General features: G+C 41.6%; 1 protein-coding gene and 1 long non-coding RNA gene across 2 annotated transcripts in view; one reads left to right on the top strand and one right to left on the bottom strand.

The window, feature by feature from the left end:
* The window catches only part of LOC109467186, a 44,606-nt gene that overhangs the window by 22,645 nt on the left and 1,982 nt on the right, over nucleotides 1-19,979 (top strand). Inside the window, exons 6-13 of the mRNA XM_019765129.1 lie at nucleotides 2,958-5,347; nucleotides 5,716-5,772; nucleotides 9,637-9,647; nucleotides 11,174-11,422; nucleotides 12,010-12,141; nucleotides 12,972-13,040; nucleotides 14,054-16,844; nucleotides 17,230-17,336. Of these exons, the coding sequence (XP_019620688.1) occupies nucleotides 2,958-5,347; nucleotides 5,716-5,772; nucleotides 9,637-9,647; nucleotides 11,174-11,422; nucleotides 12,010-12,141; nucleotides 12,972-13,040; nucleotides 14,054-16,844; nucleotides 17,230-17,293 (5,763 nt within the window). The 3' untranslated portion in view covers nucleotides 17,294-17,336. The remainder of the gene's footprint in view (nucleotides 1-2,957; nucleotides 5,348-5,715; nucleotides 5,773-9,636; nucleotides 9,648-11,173; nucleotides 11,423-12,009; nucleotides 12,142-12,971; nucleotides 13,041-14,053; nucleotides 16,845-17,229; nucleotides 17,337-19,979) is intronic.
* LOC109467204 lies at nucleotides 120-1,052 on the bottom strand. The gene is made up of 2 exons (XR_002140068.1): nucleotides 795-1,052; nucleotides 120-189 (listed from the first exon to the last, which is right to left on the bottom strand). It is a non-coding gene; the product is annotated as an uncharacterized LOC109467204 (long non-coding RNA).

Genomic DNA, 19,979 nt, shown 5'->3' with positions numbered 1-19,979 from the left:
TGTAAGTCTAGTTGTAACCACACCTGTCTGTTTCAGGTGCTGTAAGTCTAGTTGTAACCACACACCTGTCTGTTTCAGGTGCTGTAAGTCTAGTTGTAACCACACACCTGTCTGTTTCAGGTGCTGTAAGTCTAGTTGTAACCACACCTGTCTGTTTCAGGTGCTGTAAGTCTAGTTGTAACCACACACCTGTCTGTTTCAGGTTCTGTAAGGGCGTATCTATACGGAACCACCCAAGGCGGTTTACATGTGGTTTACCCCGAAGCCGGTTTCAAGTGGCTCCATCTGAACGCTCCGAAATCACATTGAAAGCGCCTCGATCCCAAGCCACTTCTAGAGGTGGTTTCGAATCGCTTTCCCCGCATTGCGATTTGCGTCTGAACGCAATGTGATTTCAATGTGACTTCGCCTGGTCATGGATTACGGAGTGATATTTTTTTTTTATATGCAATACCAACTTTTACGTGGCAGCAACTTAAAGAGCAGTAATGGTCAAATAATGTGTCCGTTCTAGGGCGAGCTTCACCGCCTCTGGCGGGACCACGTCGGCATTCGGCCGAGATACGCTGGGAGGGGGGCATCAGCAAGCAGGTCGTTGACCTCTGACATTAATAACACGCCGCCTTGCGTGTTATCATCAAACAGCAATAAATGTTGCTCAAGCGTATTGTGTTCGGACATGGTTTCACAGGTGTGTGTGGCACGTGGACCAGATGTGAGGAATGTGAGTTACCCGAATCGCGTCTTGGGTGGTTCCGTATAGACACGGCCTAAGTCTAGTTGTAACCACACACCTGTCTGTTTCAGGTGCTGTAAGTCTAGTTGTAACCACACCTGCCTGTTTCAGATGCTGTAAGTCTAGTTGTAACCACACACCTGTCTGTTTCAGGTGCTGTAAGTCTAGTTGCAACCACACCTGTCTGTTTCAGGTGCTGTAAGTCTAGTTGTAACCACACACCTGTCTGTTTCAGGTGTTCTTACTGCATACCTGACACCTGTGTGAGTCATCATGGCTGAGGGCCAGGGGGCGGCTGGGTGCTCAGGTGAAACTGCAGGTGAGAAATGTTACATGAAATCAAGGACATTATACATAATGTCCTTGATGAAATGGTAAAGGAGCATGTGAAGACCAAAATAAGCTACTTGTTGGTTTCTTCAGGGAAGCAATGTGAAGATGATGTTATATTATAATACCTTGGCAAACATAATTAAATGTTGGAATAAGGTTTGAAACTCATCACCGATGTTCTAACCCATTTCTTCATCCAAGATGTTCTTGTTAAATCTTGGAGAAGGAGAAAAAGGGAGGAAAAGTATATGTAACCAATTAAAGTGAATAAAAAAGCCCCTTGTCAGGAGGAAGGGCTACCAAGCAACAAACTGTACAAATATTTCTAATATTATGAGGTATCAGTTGCCGAGCAAGTACTTTTCTAACTGTGTGAATAGCAGTATAAATTGTTGAAGGGGGAGAGTCTGTTATATGCTGATGGCAAATAAATGACTTGTCACTTAACAGGTGTTCATAGGTACTTCTACTACACCAAAGAAAAGGTGAGCTCAGACTGGAAGGACCTGGCCTTCCATCTTGGGTTTGAACAACCAGACATCGACAACATCGAAGGGAGAAACCGGGATGACAAGTCTCGCTGTATGGACCTGTTGGAGGAATGGCTGAAGGGTAACGGAGAGAGAGCCACCATAGAGGTCCTGATGGAGGCTCTATCTAAGGCAAACCTACAGAGTGTTGTGGATGGTCTTCAAGGTAAGAATGTTTGTATTCTGTACTCTCTACTCTGAACTCTTCCTGATTTGATTTTATGCTATTATCATTCCCTTTAGTATCAATCACAATATCATAGTGGGCATTACTAAAAAGATAAAAATAAAGATACTTTTTTCACTTTGATTTGTGTATTAATCAATCCTGACAAAAAAATAATAACCTGAAGAATAAAATCACTGTCACAATGGCAGATGGTTCAAAACTTCCACCTTTGATGGATTCTAATATATTCTGGTCTATGAAGTTTGATGTTTAGAGAAACAATTTAAAACGTTATTCAAACCGATGGTTATGATTGATTAGGAAAAACAGTACTAATATTCCTTTTCTATTGTCTTTTAGCACTGGCAGTGGCAGTTCCAGTTGGAGCTGCAGGAACAGGTATTGAAGTTAGAAATTATAGAAAATATAAAATGTATGAAATGTTTTTTTTTTCTACCAGTAGGCCCAGTGATGTAAAATTTAGCTCACATTTACATGTGCCCAACATACTGTTAGCCTGAACAACTCTTGCCTCTGAGAATAGAATTTACTAATATAAATGAACCAGTGCTCTCTTGTTGCACATCAAACTTATAAAACTCTAACAAGAAATCAGAAATTTCAGATGGCAAGGAAGTATTTGTTTTTTTGGTGAAACAATGGACGGGATTATGTGACATGCTAGGATAGAATTCAGGATTGAAGAGCCTGCTCATGCAAAATTGGCTGCTGGCTCCTCGCCAGATTTTATTTACCTCATTCTCCTTGTCATGTGGTTTGAGTTCTTACAACAGTGTCCTTTCTAGATTTGTTCCAGACATCTGTGAAGAAGTACTATGAGTTGAAATTGACTCACTTCAAGCCTCTGATCTGGAATGACAATTTCACACTTAGCCTCAGTGACATCTTCACCCAGTTAGAGTTGATACAAACACTAACAGGAAAACAAAGAAAAGAGCTAAAGTCATTAGACGACTTGTTCAAGCCAGATGTCACAGGACTGTCCACAGTACCAAGGTGCATTCTGATTGAGGGTGAAGCTGGAGGGGGGAAGACAACATTTCTGTCCAAAGAAGCCCTAGATGCCGTCTCACAGAAAACAGAGCTGGGCAGACGGCATGACATCGTCCTGTTTATCCGACTCCGGGAGGTGAGAGAGGGGGAGACCATAGAGGAGATGGTGTGGGACCAGTGTGTTGATGAAACAACTGAAGGTATTGAAGCACAGTCCATTAGAACAATCCTACAGAGGAACAAGTCCTGTGTGCTCTTCCTCCTAGATGGGTATGATGAGCTGCGGCCTGAGGCCAGGGCAGCCGGGCAGGCCATTCCCAAACTGCTGTCTGGCAAGATGTACCCCGACAGCACGATTGTGATCACCTCCCGACCCTCAGCAGGAGTGCAGCAGTACACCTGGCCAGACTGTCACGTACACATCATGGGCTTCTCTGAAGAACATGTAGAGGAGTACATGCAGCAGTATTTCACTGTTGTTGGGAAACAAGAACTGGCAGAGACACTTGCTGAACATGTTGAAGATAACAATCTTTTGGACACTTTAATCCAAACCCCAATGTTCCTGATGTTTGTGTGTCTGCTGTGGGAGGAGGACCAAGAGATGGTGTCTACTGGAACAATGATGGGGCTGTACGACAACCTGCTGACATGTCTGGTCAGAAAGTGCTGTGAGCGGGAAGGAGTGGACATGCCAACAGAAGGGCTGCCTACAGAGGTTGCTGAGTCATTACTGCAGCTCGGCAAGCTTTCACTAGAGGCACTGCTGAGGAATGAGACCCTGCTTGACCTTACAGAAGTAAAGAGAGAAAAGGTTAATTGGGAGTTACTGTTAAAGCTGGGTGTGGTCTCCTTGGAGGTTTCTTCCTCTAAATTGCATCCTAGGAAACAGCTGAACTTTTCACACAAGACCATGCAAGAGTTCCTGGCTGGACGATATGTAGCTGATGCTCAAGTGAACCAAGACATTGTTGAGCTGCTGCAGCTCACCTCCATAAGCAAGGCACAAGAACTCAGTAACCTGCTTCAGTTCACATGTGGCTGTGACTCACAGGCAGCACAAGCTGTGATGGAGGAACTAAGCAAGCTCAGCAGCAAGGAGTTTTCACATTTACAACCAGATGACTTTCAGGAGAAGACCCATCTACCTGTAAAGCCAGATGTGAAGAAATCAGTTGAAACTTACAAGAGGTTCATGTTGCTGTGCCTGAATATCTTGAATGAAAGAAAGGAGCTGGGTGTACTGCAGGCTGTCAGCAGAGCCCTGCCAGTTATCATCTTGAACCTCCGCAGTAAACAACCAGCTGCTCTGCAGTATTACTTGCAAAACATCCAGTCATCACATCTTCCTGATAGAATGATACTAGAATCATCTTTTGTTGATAGATCAGAAGCTCTTCAGTACCTGGAACAGATTTTCACCTCGCATGTTCCCGGCCTGAAGTTAGACCTAAGACTGCACTATGTAACATTCAACTCACCTGATCTGACAGCCAGGCTGGTTTCAGTTCTGAAGAATGTTCCCTGTCTGAGGGCGCTGGGTCTGTCACGCACAGAACTAACACCATCATCACTCCAGCCACTTGTGCAGGGGTTCAGACACATGTCTCTGTTAGAGGAGCTGGATCTTACTGACAACCATGACTTTGGTGATGCTGGGATGGAAGTCCTACAGGTTGGGCTGTCCAGTGTTCCACACTTGGCTGTACTCTGTCTTGGAGGGAATATTTTTGGAGTTGGCATGACAGCTGTGGGCATGTCATCCCTGGCTCCTAACATGCGCCACCTAGTGGGACTGAGAGAACTGGATATAGGTGGTAATGCGATTGGTGACACTGGGCTGGAATCTCTCACCACCGTCCTCCACACCTTCACTGCCATGCAGGTGTTGCTCCTGAGTTGTATCGGTATCAGGCCCACAGGCATGCGCACACTGGTCCCTGCACTGTGTAAGTTAACCAGACTGATCAAACTGGACATTGGTTATAATGCCTTAGGAGACCCTGGGCTGGAATGCCTGGCTGCTATCCTCCACCACCTCACAGCCATGAAGGTGTTGGTTCTCAGTTGGACACTTATCAGTGACAGGGGAATATCATCCCTGATCAAAGCTCTGCCTCACCTGGTGCAATTACAGGTGTTGGATGTGAGTGACAATAACATAGGAGACTCAGGGATTGTCTCACTGGTGCAAACACTCTGCCAGCCCAGCAGTTTGGTCATGGAACAAAACCCACCTGGTGACAAGAGTCTGACCACAGCCCCTCACTATAACACCACACTACAGGAGCTGCACATCGGGAGGAATAGGGGAGTAACAGGAGCCGGACTGGGGAGGGTCGCACAGGTCATCAGCACACTGCCAGCACTGACCAGGCTGGACATGTCTGGTCCCTCAGACACACCTGCACACCTGTCTGACACCGCTGCCATGGATCTGGCCGAGGCTCTACCCAGACTCCCTGCCCTGGAGCAGCTGGACCTGCAGAACATCTCCATGGAGCCTGCAGGGTTCCAGGCTGTGGTGCAGGCTGCTGAGGAACACCCAACACTGGAGAAGCTGAGGTGAGTTATATTGGTTATCCTACAGACATGCTCTACTCCAGGGTGTCTTAAAGGGACTCTAATGAGATATTAAGTATTTGATAGAATTCCAACTGATAATATATGTGAACTGTACTTTTCAAGGCTGCACTATTTGCACAATTAAAAGTTTAATAACCTACCTAATAGATATAGATACACAGCTGTTCTGGTACACATACTTCTATAAGGTATGTACCAAACTCAAGTGTTCATTAACTTATATGGCACCTGACCAAATGGTTTATGAGTGTCTTATCAGTTTTACTTCTCATTCTGTTGTTTAGCTATGACAATATGATGTGAGTTGATGTAACTAAGCATCTCTGTTCTCCATTTTCCATATACAGGTACTATATTTGGCTAGTTCCTGAGGGAGCGGACACCACAGCCAGCTGTCTGAGTCTGTTCGACTGAGTTCCCAACATGGCGACCTGTTCTGTACATTTCCTCAGCTCAGGTCAGTATACAGTTTTACTGTACTTTAAAAATTATATAGTTATAAATATCTAGTCATTGCAACATGTTGGGGAGTCTGAGGACATTGATATAATAGTAAGAGCTAATTTTGTTTTTATTTAGTATTCAGGATGGTAAGAGCTACTAAAACTTCTACATAAAACATTGTTGTATTAAATGTATGATTGTGTAATATTTCTGGAACATCATATTTATACATAATATCGTACATTTTATGTTTCAGACAACTCCAGCTCAGAGGGATATGAATCAAAGAAACCAGTTTTAGTGCCAAATTCACTCAGGATGAGGTGAGATGATGATGTATGAAATGTTAGTAATATTTTGTAGGGACAATTTTTGTGCAGTACTTTGACCAATGTAAAGATACAAAAACTGTACTACCTCACACATGTAGCTGTATCTGTCAGTGTGTGGATTTTGCTTTCTTTGTAACAACACAAATTGTGTAACAAAAAACACAATATCCATTAATATAGCAACCATATTAACCTATGGAAGAGTGTATATAGTATGTGTACTAGTGTATCAAGATTATTTTTGTAATCTTTGCTGTATCTGTATATATCAGGATGATTTGGAATTAAGAAAGAGCCTATTATTCATAGATATACCAACCTGATGACACTATGCAAGAGTGTATAATCTTTATGTATCTGTGTTCTTTACTTTATTCTTTATGTCAGTGAGATGAGTACAGATGGACACAGATATTGCAGAAGAATGTTTCGAGGAAGATTTGAGGAGTTGAGAACAGATTGGATAATATTATCTGAAGAGTTCTGAATATTCTTCTTATAATTTTTGCTGTATCTGTATTTCTGTATGTATCAAGATGTGTGATCTTTGTGTCAATGAAGAGTTATTGAGTTCCTGTATTTTTTGAAGTTCAGTTCAGATAAAATAATAAAATCTATTGTTATAAACCTTGTAACTGCTGTTGAAGTTAGTTTATATATAGTAGTTGCTGTAGTTTTTTTCTACAAAAAGAAAGCTCAACTGGAGTCAGTCAGTGGAAAAGTTATGTACAATATGCCTTAAGCAATTTACAAAGTAGTGGGAAATCTTATATATAATTTGTACCAAAATTTTAATATATATATAATTATATATATTATATAATGTACAAATATCCGTCATGGGTATGTGGATATCATGGTTATATAGTGTAAAGGACTGTCAAAAAAGCCCCATTGTCATTAGGAAAAAATTACCATCATCTATCCCCCCAACATCTGCTTGGAGCCCTTGTCCGATGTCCTATGGCAACTTGTATTTAACTATGATACACACAAATCCTAGGGCTGCAACACTACTTCTGTATCTGTATAGCCGGTATAACCGCCGCTGCAGTTTGAGAACTTTCCTTCGCTTCATTACCAGTAACTTCACACCTCCGATTTCACCATCACTCTCAAGGGTTAAACACACTCATGTTCACATACACAAGAAGGTCGTTCCCATGGTAACGTTAGCCTCTGCCAGGCTTCGGGAGACGGCTGGGAAGAGTACAGATATCGGTCACCCGGAGTACTCGGAAACGTACATGTTGTACTCTCAAGCTGACCAACACCCTCGGCATTTCATATCTCTCTATTTGACCAATTTTTACTCTGTCCAGCCGCCTCCCGAATAGCCTGGGTACCATCCTACTTGTATGCCGGGGCTCCCACACTCGCTTCCCTAAGAACTTCTTAGGGAAGTGAGTATGGGAGCCCTGTTATACAAGTAGGATGGTACCCAGGCTACCTCCCGAAGCCTGTTAGAGGCTAATAGTAACGTGTCATGGCGAACACAAGTGACCCCAGTCAGCTGTGTTATGTCCGGTCAAGTCTTGCATCATCAGCGGCCGCCATGTTGGTGCAATGTTACACCGTTCGGCCGCAGGTGAGACAAAAGACGGAGACACCTGACACGCCGGGTACCTGGCGGACGTGCGTCGGTAAGAACGACGGGACACAAAGGACCCGGGCCGGGTTACCGAGCAGCTGTCTACATGTCTCAAGACGTATTGTGAAAGGAAAAGTATCTTGAGACTAGTCTTACGTCACGGAGAGCCGCTTTCCAACTGGTTGTGACCAGCTACAGAAGGAGGCGAGACGCTATGCGCGGTTTGTACGTGGTCTGTGTAGCTGTTCTTGTGGAGAGGGAGCATGAACATTGCAGCACCGCGGCGTAACGTCCTGGGCTGGGATCGGCAGCCTTCTCTAGTAGTGGGAGTTGGGTTGGCAGCAGGACTGGACCTGAAATCCTTTTAAATTGCTTTGCATCAGCGTTAAAATGCCTTTTGTGCACATATGCATACACATACACATGAATGCATACATGCAATTAATATGACACACACATGAACATACACATACACACGCTCACACATATACATACACATATGAATACACACATGCAATTGAGACACATACACATGCACTCATGAAGATGCACATACACATACACACATGAACACATATACATACACACATGAACACATATACATACACACATGCAATTGTGACACACATGCACACATACACATACACACAGTGTTATATTACCTGATTACATACCAATGAATTTGCACAAACATTACACACTCCAACATTCATAGCAAAACATCTGAAACACACGGTCAAAAGTAGCAAAAGACGACATTGTATTTGATTTGATAGGTCAAATGAAGTGCCAAAAAATCACTTGTCACAATTAAGATTAGTGATGACATGAAAATAATGAATTAAATATTGCGGAACGCTGAACAATACGCAAGAAAGTCCCTTTGTTTTGTAAAGAACTAGGAAAATATCTAGTAACTCACTGAAATTATGACATTGAGCATCAATCAGCTTCACTCCAAAATACAACTTTTCTTTACAAAAAACATTCTGACTGTACAGAGTAGCAAAGGCACGTGAACTTTGGCACAAATCCGTTCACTGTGGATTAGAGAGATGGAGATTTTAGACTTGAGTATAACACTGCACCAGAGGCACCGCCCCAGAGGAACAGTCCATTTTCTTCACCTCGCAGGGGTCAAAGTAAGAATGTGTATCATTAATAGCTAATTAACCAGTCTATTATATCACAGACCATATAAGATACAACAGTATGCCTTCAGCACACGTAAATATTTGCTTATTTTGCAAAGGTTATTATTTTTCGTCTTTCACTCGAAAGCACCCCCATTGTCGAATAAACTGTTCCCAGTTCCAAGATGGCGGAAAGAGGAAGTAAAAAGTTATCGAAAGTCGGTTCCAGAAGTTGAAGGAAGTTTTCTGGGGACATCCATGAAGAAAGTAAGTACAGAACCCGTCTGTCGACTGTTCAGTGTTTCAGGATCCACCAGATATGTGTGATATGTCGGCAATATCGTGTCGAGAAGAGAGATCAGAACACAAAACTGCTGAGTTCTAACGGTACTTTACGGTCGTAACTTTTCTTTGATCTCTGGACTTAGCTTGCGGTAAAATTAGGATGAAAAACCAGTTAAAAAGTTACCCATCAGTTTTCAAACCTAGCAAAGTCAAGTTCAACTGCAAAGCTGTAGTTGTTGCTGTCCTTGTTTAACGTCTAATATATCGCTAGACATGGTCTCTTTGTTCAGTTTGGGGAGACACCACAGAAAAAAAGGCAGATGGGGAGGGGGGCTTACTTCCGGGTTAGCTGAAAAGGGGATTCCCCACGCCCGGGATTTCCAGTGACGTCAGTCCGATATAACATAGACGCTGGTTTGGACTGAAGGTCCCATTCGTGAGTTTTTGTTAACTATGTTAACAGTCACACTCTGCTGCCTACAGAGTGCCCCAAAGTAGGACCTCCTACAGACAGAACTCCTTCTTTCCGCGAACAATTCCTGACTGGAACACTCTGGATGCAGACATTGCCCTCTCCCCTTCTCTGGAGGAGTTTAGGGGCAAGCTGTGAAACCTGACCTCCTCGGCATGCACCCACCACCATAGGAAGCAGAATCTTCAAACCGCTGAAGGCAGCTTCCTCAACAGAAAGAAGAAGAAGAAGAAGAAGATGGCCGCCTATGGCAAAATACGTAACTTTACATAGGCCAAAACCCAATAATTTGAATGACAGCCATCTAGTCTATCCAATCAATTTTGAGCACAATGGCCCTACATTACGTCAAAAAATTCCCAACCAGATCTAACCCAACAATCTCTTTTTATTTATTTATAAACTGCACTTGGCCACTCTCCGCCAGAGGTCCTCCAGCGCTGCTACCTCCTGACCGCATTACCCATCACAACAGCGTGTAAACATCCGACCTGTCGCGCGGATGTCAACACTTACCCACTAATTTTAGCACATACAAACAACCTCTCATATCACAAGCGGTTTACGCCAACTGACTTAGCTAAAATGCAATTTCTGGCGGATATAAACACACATCCATACACGCATTTAATTTTTAGTACGATCTACTTTAGAGTACCCACGCGGAAGAATACCGGAATGAGACCTGAAGTGGTTTATTGGCGTTTATGGCTTATAAATTTAAAACATTTTGCGTTTTATCTTATTGTACTTTACTGGTGAATGTAGGGTTTGTCCGTTTTAACATCAGATCCTGCCATGATTAGGTTATACATGTAGCTGACAAATTGTACAGATCTAGCCTGGGTACCATCCTCTGTATGTACCGCTGCCACATACATGTATCCAAGGAGATTTTAACCTCCTTGATGTATCTTATTGAGGAAAGGTGACTATATGATTTAGTTTATGATTATCATATCTACAATTCAGGTAGAAATAATTTAATTTTTGATGATGATGATGATGACAAATAAAACTCCATTATTCTGCACCACACAGGTAACATGTGAGCCACTTCCAGAAAAATAATGGCTGACAACCAACAAGACAGTCAACCTGGTAAGAATGAACCATTCTGATGATAAAAAGGCCACATTTTATGTGCCAAGCCTGTTCAATAAAGTACCAGATATGATACATAGAACAAAGAAGTTCATTACAGATGACATTTATGCAAATCAGGACCTTATTTGTATAACTCTTTAGGACATACAAGAATAGTCTTATTTGTGAAGATAAGATTGTTATTGAGTGGAGGATATGATTATATCATGATTAACTGCTAGATGATCAGTTCAAATTTTCAACGATCTTATTTGGATTTTCAATCCTAAAGGTTTAACTGCCGTTCTCTGAGTAGCCTTAATGTTTGGTGCTTTAAAAGGTTAACAAATGCCAGCATCTACAACTGCAAAAGCAATGGAAGAAAAACCCACTAAAGTATCATACTTCATACATAATACTGGTTATATTCATGTCATAATGAAATGCCCTTAAACGTTACAGTTGATGTGGAGGAATATTTCGACAGAGTCATCAATGGCATCAGTCACAAGTGGGACGACCTGGCCCGGAAGTTAGGGTTCAACAGGAATGAAATAAAAGGAATCAGGACAGATGAGCCTGATCAAGACCACAGGTGCAGAGAAGTGCTGGACAGATGGAGAAACAGGAAGGGAAGGGGAGCTACTCTACAAGTTCTGAAACAGGCACTTATTAACATTGATGAACAGTGGACTGCAGAGAGTTTAGAAGGTGCGTTTACCTTTTCTTATTATAACAGATTCAGATTCTCAATAACATGTCCATGAAATTATGTAATTTTTAAACCATTAGTTTAGTTCAAACGGATAATTTTATGAACTGATGTTGTCTGTAAAAAACAACTCAATTCAGACTATCGTCTGCCAGTTGTTTGAATAAAGATTGATTGATTGATTGATCGATTGGACGATTTTATGAGATGTTTAACGCCGTTACGTTTAGTTGCTTAAAATGAAAGTTTCCCCAATAACATCTCTAGCTTGATCCAATTCTGTTTTACGATACTATAACGTCTGTGTAAGATGAAGATATATTTAGAGTGAGAGACTTTGAGAATGACACTACCGGTTAGATAAGGAATGAGATGCTACTACAGATTCCAATGATTGTGATTAGTTGTATTTAATTTTTAGTACACAGAACTTTTGAATGCCCATATAGCAACAATCTATAGAGTATAGTGTAGCAAAAGAATTTGGATAAGGGAGGCATGGGAAATAAAACAACCATTATCGTACATAGTTAAATATTTCCTGGTCCATACCTAACGTACATGTATTGCTCATCCATGCATGCAGAGTTACGGGAGCCACAGCCATCCACAAGCAAACGTAAAAGGAAGGAAAAACACCTGGAACAAACCCCTGGAGAAAAGTCGAAGAAACCAAGAACTGAATCTGATTCTGAAGATGGGGAATCACATGAGGAAGGTAAGAGATAATTCAAGAAAATGTTGGTCATCCCTTATATGTCAAAGGCTCTTGAGTTAGTTAACGTTATTTTTATCATTTTGATCCATGTAAACAGGGTCACAATCATGTTGTTATGTTCACTGTCCCAATGTTTTTATGCTATCTAATACTGGCCTTTGGTCGGGGAATTCTTCAATGAAGTGATGACCCCCATTGCCATGCCAAGAATACTACTGCCCTTTATAGTCGTGGAATCCATCCTTTAATTGATGAACTACACCGAGACTTCTAGTGCACTGGCCTTTTGTCATGGAATGCATCAAGACTCGATATATCACATATCTTGTCCTTACCTTATGATGAAAATATAGTGTTAAGAATGCTTGTTATGATTGATGTATTGTTGCAGTGCAGCAACACAATATTATATGCAATATTTCATTTGCTCAGGTAATTGCCTGATATTGCTTGATTTGTCTTTTTTAATTTACTAACCATCTAACTATTGCCAACACATTTCGATGTTCCATGAATAAAATTCCAAAGCAAATGTCGGCCTTTCTAGTTTAATTTGTATCTTGCATATCATCATTCTCAATATAAAAATAGGAAATAAAATATGTTTTATTTTCACTTTGATTTGTGTAAATACCCTGAAGAATAAAATCACTGTGAAAGATCAAACTTCCACCTTTGGCAGATTCTAAAATGTTCTGGTCTCTGAAGTTTGAGGTTTTAAGAGAAACAATGCTTAAAAAGATATTTGCAACGTTAATGATTGAAACTGTTCTTTATGAGAGTTCAGAAAAAATGGTACCACCAGGTAATCCTTTTGTGTTCTATTTTAGCACTGGCAGAAGTTCCAGCTGAAGCTGCAGGAACAGTGTCTACTTCAGTGACAGGTGTCAATCTGACAGGTGGGAATCATAATTGACATCAAAAATGATAGGAAGTACATCATCTACGTTAAACTTTCCACTGTCAATAAGTTTTGTTAATAAGGTTTGGCTTTATATTTACATGACTGCATGTGCCCAGCAAACTGTAACTACGTAGTTAGCCAGAACAACTGTTTGCTCTGGAAATGGGGTTAGTATGTTTAGTATTTGAAGGTAACAGTACTCTCTTAGTGCTATCAAACTTAAAAAACTCTGTTTTGGAGATTTCAGCTCTCAAGTTTTTTGTGTGAATTTATTGAAACAACAGAGGAGATTATATTATAATAGTATAAGTATTACATGCTTTAAGAAGGGTTGGATCATCCAATCCTTGTTTGCAGCTAAAAAATATAGTTAAAGATAAAAAATATTTAAGCTTAGAACTGAACTTTGTGTTGTTTAAACGTTTAGCTTAAGAAGCGGATTTATATAGGCTATATAGCCTCTTTATCCGACCATTATTATGTTATGTTATGTTATGTGTAAACTGTATTTCTCTGTAATTGGGCCTGTGGTGTGCCATTGTGTTTGTGATGATGCACTTTTTTTTTCTTTTTACTGTAGCAGTTTTCATATTGAAGTAAATGCATATTGGCAGCTTTGACCTTGCTATCTGGCCTTGAACTTTGACCTCATATGGACTGTGTCCTTTTGCACTTATAATGCAAAGGAGAGTGGTAAATGTAATTTCATGGACTCATGACACAGGAACTAAGGATTACAAAAATGTTAATTTTGTTTCGATATGTCGTTTCTATGAGCAGTTATGAGCCTTTAAAATTCAATAAAAATTGGTAAAAAAAGTGTAAATTATGTTTACTTTTCAAAACCTGTGACAGTCAAATATTCAGATTACATATTTGAGCCTGCTTCATGCTTTCGTCTGACTTTTTTTATCATTCTCTACATTTTAAGCTTTAAATCATAAAAAATCATAATATTTTCTCTAAGATTGATTTTGAAGTCTTACAAAAGTGTCCTTTGTATTCCAGATTTGTTCCAGAAGTCTGTCAAGAGGCGCTATGAGTTGAAACTGACTCACTTCAAGCCTCTGATCTGGAATGACAACTTCACACTTAGCCTCACTGACATCTTCACCCAGTTAGAGTTGATACAAAAATCAAAACATACAAGGTCAGCATCAATGAGGGAAGAACAAAGGAAAGAACTTAAGTCATTAGACGACTTGTTCAACCCAGATGTCACAGGACTGTCCACAGCACCAAGGTGCATTCTGATTGAGGGTGAAGCTGGAGGGGGGAAGACAACGTTTCTCTCCAAAGAAGCCCTAGATGCCGTCTCACAGAAAACAGAGCTGGGCAGACGACACGACATCGTCCTGTTGATCCGACTCCGGGAGGTGAGAGAGGGGGAGACCATAGAGGAGATGGTGTGGGACCAGTGTGTTGATGAAACAACTGAAGGTATTGAAGCACAGTCCATTAGAACAATCCTACAGAGAAACGAGCCCCGTTTGCTCTTCCTCCTAGATGGGTATGATGAGCTGCGGCCTGAGGCCAGGGCAGCCGGGCAGGCCATTCCCAAACTGCTGTCTGGCAAGATGTACCCCAACAGCACGATTGTGATCACCTCCCGACCCTCAGCAGGAGTGCAGCAGTACACCCGGCCAGACTGTCATGTACACATCATGGGCTTCTCTGAAGAACTTGTAGAGGAATACATGCAGCAGTATTTCACTGTTGTTGGGAAGCAAGAACTGACAAAGACACTAGCTGTACATATTGACAGTAATGAACTTTTGAACACTATAATCTATACACCAATGTTCCTGATGTTTGTGTGTCTGCTGTGGGAGGAGGACCAAGAGATGGTGTCTACTGGAACAATGATGGGGCTGTACGACAACCTGCTGACATGTCTGGTCAGAAAGTGCTGTAAGCGGGAAGGAGTGGACATGCCAACAGAAGGGCTGCCTACAGAGGTTGCTGAGTCATTACTGCAGCTTGGCAAGCTTGCACTAGAGGCACTGCTGAGGAATGAGACCCTGCTTGACCTTACAGAAGTAAAGAGAGAAAAGGTTAATTGGGAGTTACTGTTAAAGCTGGGCGTGGTCTCCTTGGAGGATTCTTCCTCTAAATTGCATCCTAGGAAACAGCTGAACTTTTCACACAAGACCATGCAAGAGTTCCTGGCCGGACGATATGTAGCTCATGCTCAATTGAACCAAGACATTGTTGAGCTGCTGCAGCTCACCTCCATAGGCAAGTCACTTGAACTCAGTAACCTGCTTCAGTTCACATGTGGCTGTGACTCACAGGCAGCACAAGCTGTGATGGAGGAACTAAGCAAGCTCAGCAGTAAGGAGTTTTCACATTTAAGACCAGATGACTTTCAGGAGAAGACCCACCTACCTGTAAAGCCAGATGTTAAGAAGTCAGTTGAAACTTACAAGAGGTTCATGTTGCTGTGCCTGAATATCCTGAATGAAAGAAAGGAGCAGGGTGTTCTGCAGGCTGTCAGCAGAGCTCTACCAGTTATCATCTTGGACCGCTACATACTCAGTAAACAACATGCTGCTCTAAAGTATTACTTGGAAAACATCCAGTCATCACATCTCCCTGATAGAATGATACTAGGATCACCTTTTGTTGATACATCAGAAGCTCTTCAGTACCTGGAACAGATTTTCACCTCACGTGTTCCTGGCCTGCAGTTAGACCTAAGACTGAACTATGTAACATTTAACTCCCCTGATCTGACAGCCAGGCTGGTTTCAGTTCTGAAGAATGTTCCCTGTCTGAGGGCACTGGATCTGTCATGGACAAACCTAACACCATCATCACTCCAGCCACTTGTGCAGGGGTTCAGACACATGTCTCTGTTAGAGGAGCTGGATCTTATTGAGAACTCTGACCTTGGTGATGCTGGGATGGAAGTCCTACAGGTTGGGCTGTCCAGTGTTCCACACCTGGCTGTACTCCGTCTTGAGTTTGTCAGGATGACAGCTGTGGGCATGTCATCCCTGGCTCCCTACATGCACCACCTAGTGGGACTGAGAGAACTGGATATAGGTGGTAATAAGATCGGTGACACTGGGATGGAATCTCTCACCACCGTCCTCCACACCTTCACTGCCATGCAGGTGTTGGACCTGCGTTGGGCCCGTATCAGCCCCACAGGCATGCGCACACTGGTCCCTGCACTGTGTAAGTTAACCAGACTGATCAAACTGGACATTAGTGTTAATGCCATAGGAGACCCCGGGCTGGAATGCCTGGCTGCTATCCTCCACCACCTCACAGCCATAAAGGTGTTGGTTCTCAGTAGCACAGGTATCAGTGACAGGGGAATATCATCCCTGATCAAAGCTCTGCCTCACCTGGTGCAATTACAGGTGTTGAATGTGAGTGACAATAACATAGGAGACTCAGGGATTGTCTCACTGGTGCAAACACTTGGCCAGCCCAGCAGTTTGGACATGGAACAAAACCCACCTGGTGACAAGAGTCTGACCACAGCCCCTCACTATAACACCACACTACAGGAGCTGCACATCGGGTACAATAGGGGAGTAACAGGAACCGGACTGGGGAGGGTCGCACAGCTCATCAGCACACTGCCGGCACTGACCGGGCTGTACATGTCTGGTCCCTGGGTCACACCTACACACCTGTCTGACACCGCTGCCATGGATTTGGCCAAGGCTCTACCCAGACTCCCTGCCCTGGAGGAGCTGTACCTGCATGACATCTCCATGGCGCCTGCAGGGTTCCAGGCTGTGGTGCAGGCTGCTGAGGAACACCCAACACTGGAGCAGCTGTTGTGAGTTATATTGGTTATCCTATAGACATGCTCTACTCCAGGGTATCTTAAAGGGACTCTAATGAGATTAACAGGTGTTAGAAATCTGAGTGATGAGGATTTGTCTTTTTCTCTACATTCAAGACTGCACTAGATGTATTTGCACAATCAAGTTGTAATAAATGCACCTAATAGATACACTCCTGTTCTGGTACACATACTTTCTATAAGGTATGTACCAGTTTTACATGTAAGTGTGCAATAACCTATCTGGCACCAAATGATTTGTGAATCTCTTTTTTTTCATTAGTAGATTTACTCCCATTTTCTGTTATTCAAGTTATAATGACAATATGATGTTAATTATTGTAACTCAGCAACTCTGTTTTCCATTTTCCATATACAGGTACACTAGGCATGGAGTTCCTGAGGGAGCAGACACCACAGCCAGCTGCCTGGAGCTGTACTGAGTCCCCAACATGGTGACCTGTTCTGTACATTTCCTCAGCTCAGGTTAGTATGCTGTATTTGTTAGGTTATAACAATGTCAACATGTTGGGGATATTAATATAGAACTGTAAAAATTATTTAGTTATAATTATCTACTCATTACAACATGTTGAGGAGTCTGAGGACATTGATATAATAGAGCTAATTTTGTTTCTATTCAGGATGGTAGGATCTGCTAAAAATACTACATAAAACGTTTGTTGTATTAAATGTATATGATCGTGTAATATTTCTGGAACAGCATATTAAAAATGATTATATTGTACAAAATGTATATTGTATATTATCTTGTATCATCTGGTAAGAAAAATTTAAGAATCAATGTATGAATGAATGAATAAACTTTATATTGTATATTATAATGTATTGTATTGTATATCGTCACAGTACTGTATTATATATTATCATATAGCCAGGTGGCGTTGACCAATCAGAAGCCCCCATTCCATATTGATTATGACGCCATAATGTCACAGTTACAATGATACAAGTATTGCCAGGTGTGTTTTATTCTCACAAGTGTGCTTTGTTGCACAATAAAGCACGACCCGGAGCAAACCATTTGCAGGGGAGTTGACTCTTTTTGCTGACATTTGTAGCACGTTTCCTTGCGTTGTTGAATAGAAATATTTACCGTCTTGTCATCACTCAATTTATTTAGCAATACATAACAAAATAAAGACCATGTCAATACATCTGAATTTTGAGCGAAAGAAAACATATTTCGCGCCACCCCCCTAGTAAGTACATTTCTGTATTGAAACATCCAAATGACCTCAGATGACCTCAAATGGAAGCTTGTTCTATTCTTTTGGCTATAACGGTTCTGTTCCGAAGTTCCAGTGAAGTCAAATGAACTCTGATAGAACACGTAAAATCATCACACTACAGGGAATACCAAATTCATACTTACCTTACCTCCAATGACATTCTATCCCACAGCCAGCACGCATATAAACAGTATCACTCTACATCAAGTGCCCTAGTTCAGATGTCAGATAGATGGCTGGAGGAAATTGACAAAGGCAATCTAGTGGGTACCGTTCTTCTGGATTTCAGCGCCGCATTTGATGTTGTTAATCATGATATCTTACTTGCTAAATTGAAATGTTATGGATTTGTAGAATCTGCTCTTGGTTGGCTCAGAAGTTACTTGACTAACAGAACCCAGACTGTGTTTGTAAATGGAAGTTTATCGTCACACAAAGAGTGCAAGAGCGGCGTTCCTCAAGGAAGCTGCTTAGGCCCTTTACTCTTCTGTATTTATACCAATGATCTCCCTACAGTAGTAACACATTCAGACATAGTGATGTATGCCGACGACACAACTCCTTCTGCGTCAGGTCCGAGTGTAGCAGTGATACAACGCAAACTACAGTCTGATTTGACACATGTATGGAATTGGGTAGAAGCAAATAGACTAGTTCTAAACGTGGGCAAAACCAAGACCATTGTGTTAGGTAGCCGTCACAAACTGAAACAAAACACAAATCTACATCTCACCATGGGCAATCAAACAATAGAACAAGTAGAACAGGCAAAACTTCTTGGCGTTTTGATGGACCAACAGTTATCCTGGGATCTACAACTTGATAAAGTTAAGTCCAAAATGTCAGGTGCGTTGGCATCTCTCAAGAGATCAAAAGACTTTCTCACTAGTGAAACTTTAAAGATAGTGGTGCAGTCACTGGTGCTTGGTCACTTGGACTACTGCTCGTGTTTACTGTCTGCAGGATCACAATCAAAACTCGACAAATTACAAATTCTCCAAAACAGAGCAGCTAGACTGGTGTTAGATGAAAAGTACAACTGTAACACGAACACTATGCATGAAAGGTTGAACTGGCTATCAGTGAAAGGAAGACTGTACAAAAACACGTTAATGATGTTCAATAAAATTTTGGTAGCTGAAAAACCAGAAGCGATCTACGACAGGTTACAACGAATAGATAATTCCCATGGCCATAGCACCCGACTTGCGACAGGAGGTGGCTTAAGACTGCCTAAACCAAAGACAACCGCAATGGAAAGAACATTCGTTTACAGATGCACAAAATCTCACAACAACCTCACACCACACGCCAGGTCTACCACACCAACACTATTCAAGAACATCTTAAACGACATGATAACTCGTAAGATAGATACAAACAAACCCTTAAAGCACTGGTGGTAAGGTACTGACACAAGCAAGGAGCTGTATATATTATAATTGTATCTGACCTCTGACCTCCCAATGTCAATGTCGTGTTGCTTTGTCGTGTTGCTTTGTAGTTGTAACTGTTTATTGTTCTGTAGTTTTACGCTAGTTGTAGTCTAATGGATGCAAGTGTTATGTTATGTTATGTTTTGTGCCTTAATTTGTATTACATTTGTGTACTGTTTGTGAATCCAGGAAGAATAGATTAGATTTGTTATCTAATCTAATGGATATCTAATAAAACATCAAACATCAAACAACATTCTGAGTCTGACACAGTTTTAGACATTGCTGTAGATTTAGACAGCTACCTTTCATTATGTAGATTGTTATTTTATACTCTGTTTCATTGTTCTTCTATGTTAGTTTGTAATTTGCAATTAGCCTCCGGGCATGAATTTGCAATAAACTTCTTATTATAACAGCCACAGACTCTACTAGTTTGC

The sequence above is a fragment of the Branchiostoma belcheri genome, unplaced genomic scaffold (assembly GCF_001625305.1).
Source record: "Branchiostoma belcheri isolate BF01 breed outbred unplaced genomic scaffold, Haploidv18h27 scaffold178, whole genome shotgun sequence".
Lineage (NCBI taxonomy): Eukaryota > Metazoa > Chordata > Leptocardii > Amphioxiformes > Branchiostomatidae > Branchiostoma > Branchiostoma belcheri.
The sequence above is the reverse complement of the archived record's forward strand: the minus strand, read 5'-3'. Positions and strand labels throughout refer to the sequence as shown.